The following is a 9,875-nucleotide window of genomic DNA, read 5'->3' as shown; positions in this document are numbered from 1 at the left end:
GAAATTTTGCAGTCCCTGGCCACAACTTCCCTCTTGAGCTTCCTGGCATACTTCAGAGCTCAGCTGTGTGCTCAGCAAATTCGGGAGTGTCCTTATCATTCTTTCCTTGTGACGTCTCCGAGGGAGGGGGAACCTCTTTCCCCCTCATTCCTTTCTTCTCCCAATAAAAGGGAGGAGAAGAGAGCCAGATACTCAGAGAGGCTAAGAGACACTTGGAAGCTGTTGAACCTCCTCCTCAAGCCTACCTCCTCACTGACAGCGCCATGAAGGTCTCCAGAGCTGTTCTGACCCTGGTCCTTATCGCTGCAGCCCTCTGCTGTCAAGTCTATGCTTCGCCTGGTAAGTGTCCTCAGTCCTTCATTCCCATCTAACCAAGGATGCATAGGATTGATTCTTTCACTTCTGTGCTGCTATCACATATGAGAGGTAGAAGGGATCTTAGACACATATAGTCCTCATTTTGCAGAAGCAGAAATTGAGGTCCAAGAGAAGTGACTTGTCTAAGGTCACACATGGCTATTTGGTAGGAGACCAGGGGACAGAACCCAGGGCCTTTCTGTCAGTCCATATTTTCAATGTTTTTCTCTAGAATAGATTCCTCAATGTGGCTACTATCTCAGCAATCCCTATAATAATTGGTGACCGACTTAGGGCATTTCTGGAGCTGAACAGAATGGTTCCTTTGCCAAATTTTGTTTGAAGGCCCAGAACTTTAACTTAACAATGAGTTTGAAATTACATTGATTAAAGTGTTGGCCTTCTCTGCTCCTCCAATGGATAATGCCCATGGAGGACAGAAAGGTCAGAGTGACATTTCCTTACCTGGCACCTGTTTGCTTGCAGATGATAAAGGACAAATAACAGATTTTCTAGGCCCCAGTGTTTAATTTATCTTAAATGCTTTTAATGATGAATTCTTCCTAATTGCATTTTAGAAGCCTATTAGGTTGGAATAGGATGCTATTCATACAACGCATCCCTATTTCATTGGTTGGCAAACTGAGGAAAAGGGTTTAAATGTTTTAGCACTGTGCTCAGCTAGAATATTCCCATTCTTAACCTAGAGTACACAGTAGTCCTGGGACAGAAAACATGCTTGAAATTGCAGAGGAAGGCATTTATTCTCTATACCTTCCCTTTTCTTCCCTTCTCTTTCTTGAAATACTCATATTAAAAAACAAAAACTAAATGGAAACCTCCTAAACTGGCATTTCTTGGGCTCCTTTCAGATGGTCCTGGCACACCAACAACCTGCTGCTTTGACTTCACCAGTAAGAGGATCCCTTCAAAGCTGGTGGTGAGCTATGGGACCACCAGCAGCAGATGTGCCAAGGAAGGTGTGATGTAAGTTAACCAGATGTTGCCCCCTTGTTCCCTGTACTGCATTGGCCATTTACTATGGGTATAGGGGACTGAGGAAATAGAAATCAGATTTCACAGGTGAACTTGGAGGAGTCGTAATATGCAAAGTTCAGACCTTTCTGTAGTCAGAGAAGAATTAGGGTACACCACTCATATCCCAACCCATAGTCAGCCTAGAACATGGAGAAACAGGCAGAGGTAGCTTGTGCAGAGAGAGCCCTTTCCATAAAGTCCAATGGGGATTGGCCTTCTCACCTTGGATTTTTAGTTACCACCCATAATTCCTTCTTAACTTGCTGGTTATTGTAACTGGTATCGGAGTGGGATATCCCAAGGATCAGGACAACTCTTCCTAGGCAAGGGGGAGCAGCAGATGGTTCTTAAGAATTGTTCCCATTGGGTTCCCTTTTCTAATCCCTACTTCCTAGAATCCTAGTTTGTAGAATTCTAGGATCGGAGTAGGGAGGGAGAGCAGGATTAGGGTAAGATGATGCACCCTTTTGGGATGAATGCACAAAGCGGCTCACCAAAGGCTCTTTCTTCCACAGCTTTACCACAAAACAAGGCTACAACATCTGTGCCAACCCAAAGGAGCAGTGGGTACAACATGTTATGAAGCAAGTAGACAGCAAGAAAGCCAAGCCCCAGAGTCCATGAAGGCCACTTCTACTTCCTCTTGCCACTGCCTGCTTAGAGACTGAAGCAGGATAGAAGGATAATTTATTTCCCTCCCACTTCCCACAGCTGCTCTGTGTAACATTTTATTATAATTTAAATATGTTTTGTCTTATTTAAATTATTGTTGTTTAACTTCATGTGTCACAAGAATTTGTGCTGAAATTATGATTATTTTTTGTAACCCACTCTTGGGCCAGCACTTCACCTCTGTGCCTTAACTTTCTCATCTGTAAAATGGATGAGGCTCCATTCCTCTCCTCTCTCTTCATAAAGAATTGTATTAAAAATCCATGTGAAAGTTATTTGAGCCTTTTACAGGGAAGTCACTCCCTTAACCCAAGATATTGGTGATGAATGTTATTATGGAAAACAATACTACACTACGGCTATTGAGTTTCTGTGGACAAATATATTTTTGTTTAAGAAACCTTTCAGTTGTGTTTTCTTGTGTGTATATGGGGAGGCTATAGCTCCCAGGGTGAGAGGGTGCTAAGGTGGGGCTTGGAGGGGATGGCGATTCTAGAGGAGGCAAGACGCTCATGGTTGCTATCCTTCTTGGTTTAGCTGGAAAAACTTCAATTCTAGTGCAAACCAACCAAGTTCTACTTTCTAGGAAGCCATATAAGACCCAAAGCTGCCTCCCTACACCTTCCATTCGTGTATGTTCTCAACTCGCCTACCCCCAGCTCTAACAGCCCAAATCTAACTTCTTTCAAATCCCAACCCTTCATGTTTAAGAAGACAACTCTTATGGCCCTTTGCCCTCTGCCCAAGTCATCCTTACCCTGGATTAATATCTACTTTCTCCAACTGGTTCTCACAAGGAGAATCTCCCATCCTCTCCTGTTCTCACCGCGCCCTAGGCTAGCTCCAGCTAGTAAATATCCTTTCTTTAGTGTGGAAACTTGCTAACCATTCCCAATTTGCTACCCAATGGGTAGGGGTTTTCTGAAGATTCACCAGAATGGTGCCTGGGAATTTTCGCACCCCAAACCAAGGAGAAACTGAATAAGTACAGAAGACTGATTCTTCTGGGCAACCCCAGGGAAAAGGTGAGGAGCAATGGTGAAAGACGGCCAAGAGGAAAGTCTCCTCCTGCTCCTATAGGCACAGAAAGCCATCATTTTGTCACCTGCTCAGCAGTTGCCCCTCCATACCTATGGACCTTCAGAGCCCCTGCCCTGGGACATGTTAATTCACTTAGCTTTGGAACTGCCACCCTGAGGCTAAGATGACTCAATTGGTGGGGGAATAACTACACACCCACAAAGCCCCCTATATCTAAGCAGCTACAAACTGGACTCATCCCCACATTCCATTTAATCTTCCATCCAGGCCACTTTCTTTTTTAAAAAAAATACTTATCTACTATTTTGTTTTTCCCCAATTACATGTAAAAACACTTTTTTACATTTGTTTTAAAAATTTTGAATTCCAAATTCTCTCCCTCCCTCATTGAGAAGCCCAGGCCATTTCTCTTGACATATGCCCTGTAGTTATATACCTAAAGCCCAATTTATCATCAGAAAAATATCAATGGGGAGGGGAGAGGAAGCAGAGTGGTTGAGGTGGGAAGGTTTGGGCATTGATTGTGTGTGTGTGTGTGTGTGTGTGTGTGTGTGTGTGTGTGTGTGTGTGAGAGAGAGAGAGAGAGAGAGAGAGAGAGAGAGAGAGAGAGAGAGAAAGCCAGAAGTCAGATAGACAGACAGACAGGAGATAGAGAGAAAGATATTGTCAACAATGAGACAAGAAAGAAGCAAACCCTCTTGGGATAATATAAGATGGGAGGCCTTCAGGGAGTTAGTACTCAAGATACAGTTGACAAGTTTACTTCTTTTTTTTTAAAGAAGAGTCCCATTCCAATTGAATGTCTCATCCCTCTATTTCTCACTGATACCAATTTACCTATTTACCATATTATATTAGGATTTCTAATTCACTTTCTTCATTTACTCATTGCAACATCATCAGCTCCTGCTCCCATCTTCCTCAAAGCTGGGATTCCGAACATCTCTGAGTCATGGTGCCATGAGGCCATGATTTCTCTTGCAAGCAGGCTCACATTCCAGCACCTCCCAGAAACAGCACCAATAGATTGATGCACTGGACAGTTAAGGTCCCTGATGAGATCTGAAGGGCCACAGGGGGACCATGATTGCCTAGACTTGATCCCCAATTCTAAGTGTACCTCTGCCTGCTCTTATATGCCACATCACAGAGATTCTGAATCTCCAACTACCAAAGTACAAACCTCATTCCTCTACTCTTATTGTCTATTCCCTCATTCTCATTCACTTCAAGCCTACCCCCAATGCCCCACTCCAGGTCTCCCCGTCCCTTCCACTGTGGCCTGTGGAACTCCCACTCTGTAATGAACACATTTCTTTGCATTGTAAATATTTTTCTCTCATGTTCTTTTCACTCTCTGGTACTCAGTTAGACTTGATTCTGCCCTGAATGCCAGAATCTCAAACTTTCCACAGCTGGTTGGGCCTTTGCTCAGACCACCTTGACTCACTGTGGGTCCTGGTGAGAATCAGCATATACTTTACTTGGCCATTAACACTTCCAGTCTATGTCCTAACCACTTGTCATTGTTGTTGTTGAGTCACTTCAGCCATGTTTGACTCTTTGTGGCCCTATTTGGGGTTTTCTTGGCAAAGATACTGGGGGGCGGGGTTGCCATTTCCTTCTCCAGCTCATTTTACAGATGAGGAAAGCAAGGCAAACAGGGTTAAGTGACTTGCCCAGGGTCATGCAGCTAGTAAGTATCTGAGGCTAGATTTGAACTCAGGAAAATGAGTCTTCCTCACTCCAGCACCAGGGCACCACCTAACTGCCCCTAACCACTAACACTTATCAATCTCTCCTCCACTGAGGTTCTCTCCATCTAAATATTTTACCTAAATCAGATCAAAGTGGTTATTATCAAATAACCCCTTCTCCTATCCCAGGCATTTCCCTTCCTTTCTCCAAGAGTTTGGTGCAGAGCTCATAATCACCTCTAGCCTACCTCTTGAATTACAAAAGTCCTGACTCTTTCTCTGGGGCCCCCACCTTCTGCCAAGAGAGCTTCCTCTCTTCTTGTCTCATGGTTGGCACCCACATCCCACCGCATTATATATTTCCCTCTCCTCTCTTTGCCTTCACCCTCCAGGTATGATCTGGTGCCATTGGGAAATGAGTGTTCCACACAGAGATATTAGTGAACCAGCTCACATGGGCTCCCAAGAGAGCTGATGGTCAAATTTTCAGGGAGAATTTACATTTTAGCAAATGCAAAAAATAAAGGCAATTTATTGCTTTGCTGATTATCTAGACTTAAGAAAATGATGGAGAAATTATTAGCAATGCATATTAAACTTAAAATTGGTTCATGCCTTTGCAGAGAGCAAAGCACAATCCTGGTGTTGGATGTTCAAGGTGGGGCCTGCTGATTCCCTTACCTCTTCTTCAAGGGATCATCCAGCCTTTGGGAGAGCACCAGACTAGACCAGATGGTCTTTTGAATTCATCTAACCATACCTCCACCACCTCTTTTCCTTAATGATGCATTAGGAGGGCAGAGTTTATAATCTCAAAGAGGATCATATACATGTCTAAAAGGTTCGGAACCGCCGGATATAAGAAACTCTCAAAGTAGAAGGCAGAAGAATCAAAAAATATATTTAGGCTCCACAGTAACCAACCCATGAACCAGCAACCCCATTTTGATATATTGATCAAAAGCTTCCAGGCCCAATAAGTACGCCTTGAAAGAGTAACCAGGAGGCTACAGAGAAGCATGATTGCATAAAGCAAAATCATGCTTCCCCCTCTATGGTAAAAAGATTACCCACTGGCCTGAAGTCCTTGTTCAGCTTCCTCCCGTAGGTCAGCTCTGCCACTGGCAGCTCCTGCTTCAGCTGTGGCTGTGGCTGTGCTATAGCAGCCTCTGGCTCCAACGGGAGCTCCTTTTAACCATCCGGCTTCTGCGGGGGGGGGGGGGGGGTGGGGGGGGGGTGGGGGGGGGGTGTAAGGTACGCCGGGGAAAGCACAGGTTCTTTCAATCTGCTTAAGCAAGGTGAAGGGGTTGACCGGGAAAGCACAGGTTCTTTCCATCAGCTTAAGCAAGGGAAGCAAGGTGAAGGGGCTGACAAGCTTACTCCAGTCCAACATACAAATAGCATTCAGTTCAGGGGAAAAAAGCCAAACTAGTCAAGGGCACTTGTTGACTAAGTGCTAAGGAGCCCATTTTTGGTTGCCAACACAAATGAATAAATGATTGAATGAAAAAACCTTTATCAAAGGCTTGCTCTGTGCCAACCACCATGCTAGACACTGGCAGTAAAAATACAAAACTGAGATAGCCCTTGCTTTCCAGAAGCTTACATTGCAATGGAGGAGACAATATATCAAGGGAAATGTAAGCCTGGGCTGGAAGACATCTTCTGGGAAATCACCAGGATAGTGAGTGTGGATATGGGGAGGTGGATTGTTATGCCTTCTCCAGAAGCCATAGTAATATTGATTTGATTAAGGCTCCTAAGTGAAGAAGGGAAATGGGATGAAAGGTGTATTAGGTATATGGCTGCAGGGTACATGGCAAGAGGATGGCTTGGCTAACTGACTACACGGGATGTGAGGACAAGTCTGGTGTGGGGCTGCTCAGCTACTGGGGCCTTGTGAGGTGAGTTCGCGCCTTCATGGACAAGGACAGCTTAGCTGGAAGGGTGGAAGTCTCAGTGCTGAGTGGATTAACACCTCCAAGGCATGGGCTCTGGAGGGACTCCTGTCTGAAAGTGCATCTTCTGAGCAAATGGCAAGGCAATGTCTCGGTGTGACTGCAGATCCTGAAAGAACTTTGTTCCTGGCCTTCCTCTACACTTGTTCCTCACCTCTTCCCAAGTGTTTCTTCCTTCTTTGCTAATTTTCCTTCTCCCCAACTTTTCCCGGGGTACCCAGATTCCCAGTTACAGTTCTGGTAAGTCTTTAGAACATCCCTGTCCAGTGGGGAGCAGGTTGGGGGAGGGGGTTGTAGTGAATTTTCACATTAATGAAAAGACCCTGATAAATTGGAGCAAAAGTTCAAGGCGCGGTGAGCATATGAGAAGATTGGAGACCCTCCTTTTGCAACCATTTGAAAGAAGTGGGGATGAATATTCAGGGAAAGGGATGATGTATGGAGAGTTGAAGAGCATGAGAGATGTCTTCTGATATATGAAGGGTTATGATTATCTGGGTGTGGGGAGATACAAAAAATCCAAATGAATGCCAAGTAAGAGGAAACAATTTTTAAATTTAATATATGGAATGACTTCTTAGGAAGGAGCATGAGTCAGGCAGGCTTTAACAAGTGTCCCTTAGTGGAGCAACTGAAGTTGGAGTTTTATTGTGGAGGGAATTCTGGCTTCCAGTGCTATTACCCTGCATTTTCTCTGAGGCCCCCTCGGACTAAGATTCTGTAACTTTAGGATTCTAAAGCAGGACTGACAATGGAGAAAGCCATGTAGCAAACTGGCTCATTTTGAAGTAGATAGGATAGGTGCCAGGATAGCAAGGGTTGAGGGAAGCACCAAATTGGAATAGCAGGATATTTCTCATCCTATTCCTAGTTGGGTTGCCCTGAAATGAAGGTACTTTTTTTACTAAGCCAGGAAGGATAACAACCATGAGATTCTTGCATCCTCTGGGGCCTGCTGTCCCTTCCAACCCTTACCTTAGCTCCCTCCCACCCTGGAAACTCTGGCCTCCCCACATATACGCAAGAAAACACAGTTGTCAGGTTTTATGAACAAAAAGATATTTTCTATAGATATTCAATAGTCATACTGTAGCACTGTTTCCCATAAGGACATTCATTATCTGTACCGTGGGTTCAGAGTGGGACTTCTCTTCTGAAGGTTCAAACACCTTTCACATAGATTTTCATAGCAATTTTCACAGCATCTCTTTGAGGTAGGGAGGAGAGGAAGGGAACATCACCTATTCTACACACACCAAAGGTGAAGGCCTGGAGGTGAAGTGACTGACCCAAAGGTATTACCAAACAATTATAACAAAGACAGAAAGCCTTGAGGCCCAAAAAGCTAAACACTAACAATTTAAATAGGACAAAATATATTTAAATTATAATGAAATGTCTCAAAGAGCAGCTGTGGGAGGTGGGCAAGAAATAAATTATTCTTTAAGACTGCCTTGGCATCAAGTCAAGCAGGGCTGGGAGGAAGAGTCAGGAGCCTCCCTGGACTATGGGTCTTGGCTTTCTAGTTGTCTACTTGCTTCATAATATGTCGACCCCACCCCTCCTTGGGGTTAGCACAGATGTTGAGACCTTGTTTTTCGAGGAAAGAACCCTTGCTGAGTGGTTTTGTGGATTCAGGCAGGAGGATGAAACATCCTACTGTAATCTTACTCTCCCTTTTTCCCTTGACCTTCCTAGAACTGGGATTGGAAAAGGAAACACAATGTGAACTGTTCTCAAGAACATCCCCCTTCCCAAGTGGAACTATCCTGTATCCTGGGATGTCCTGTTCAGACATGAGCATGATCAGACAAAGAATGGTGGTGAAGATTCAAGGAGAGAGGATCCATCATTTTCCTCACTTTGCACCCGGCTTCCTCCCACAGGTCCCCATCACAGTCACTGTGATCCAGCTCTGGATTAATTGTGGATTGTGGGTGACATATCCCATCCCAAGTCAGGGACAAAAACCATTTCACACTTTTCCCCTTTCCTGGATTTGAAGTTAACTGTATTCCTCCTTGGGCTCCTTATATGAGAATGTAAGAGGAGGGAGGGACATTTGGCATATTTCTGTTCCCCTCTCCCCACCCCCATTCTACAGATAAAAGCATCAAGGTCCAGAGAATGGAAATGGCTTGTCCAGAGCTGCTCAGGGACAAAGTCAGATATAGATACTCAGACTGTCTGATCAGAGTAGATGTGGTTAACATTTCTGAAAGAGCACTAGGGGGGAGTCAGGGGACCTGGGTTCTAAAACCAGCTCTTCTGCTAATTTGCTATGTAACCTTGGGGGGAAAAAACACTTCAATTGTCTGGGCTTTCATTTCCTCCTTTGTCAAATGTAGATTCTGTTCAGTCACTGCGATGGTCCCTCCCACTCTTAGCATCGTTTGGTTCTGGGATAGTATCCTATGTGTGAATTAATTAAAAGAAGTGGAATTGATATGCAAATTGTTCATGGTGCTTGTTCTTTTCATTAGTAGCGGCAGTAGCCCCAGTATGGGAACTGGTTTTCATGGTTGACCACAAAAAAGGTCTGAAGGTCTGAGCTCGTCATATTCTACCTCCCACCTGTCAAATCTGACTTCTGCCTTCCCTAGGCACTAGTGAATGACCATTGTACAACAGTAGATGAGGGGTAAAAATCTAATTAACTTATGCAACTCCTTTCTTGCCACACTGGCTACTGGCAGTCTTATAGGTTACCACCAATTTTGAAAGGAATAGTTCTTCTGGTGAAGTGGAAACAGCAAATGGTTGGGATGCCAGGACTAACTGACAGAAACCCAAGAAGAATGGTTTAGGAGGATTTATCATTTGTTCTCCTAAGCGTGAATATTTCAAGAAGGAGAAGGGAAAAGAAGGGAAGGTATAAAGACAAAACCTCTTCAATCTCCATTCCAAGTAGTGTTGTCTGATCCCAGAACTATAGTGCATTCCCAGGACAAGATCGAGGATATTCTAGGTGGGCACAGATGTGTATGATCTTTGGCCCACCATAAGTTACGTAAGTCCCTTTTCTCAATTTTCTCATGAATAAAATTGGGAAGCCTTGAAACAATGCTTTTCAATGCCAACCTGCTATGTTCCTAAGATATGATCAGGAAAT

The 9,875-nt window shown here is 44.2% G+C and overlaps 1 protein-coding gene across 1 annotated transcript; it reads left to right on the top strand.

Annotated features, from left to right (window-relative positions):
* The first annotated feature begins 223 nt into the window (after positions 1–223).
* Positions 224–2,467, top strand: LOC118858392 (C-C motif chemokine 3-like). The gene is made up of 3 exons (XM_036768892.1): positions 224–339; positions 1,230–1,344; positions 1,911–2,467. Exons 1-3 carry the CDS (start codon positions 264–266, stop codon positions 2,017–2,019), a joined length of 300 nt encoding a protein of 99 aa, XP_036624787.1. The 5' UTR covers positions 224–263; the 3' UTR covers positions 2,020–2,467.
* Positions 2,468–9,875: the final 7,408 nt, after the last annotated feature.

Source organism: Trichosurus vulpecula, chromosome 7 (assembly GCF_011100635.1).
Source record: "Trichosurus vulpecula isolate mTriVul1 chromosome 7, mTriVul1.pri, whole genome shotgun sequence".
NCBI lineage: Eukaryota > Metazoa > Chordata > Mammalia > Diprotodontia > Phalangeridae > Trichosurus > Trichosurus vulpecula.
The sequence above is the reverse complement of the archived record's forward strand: the minus strand, read 5'-3'. Positions and strand labels throughout refer to the sequence as shown.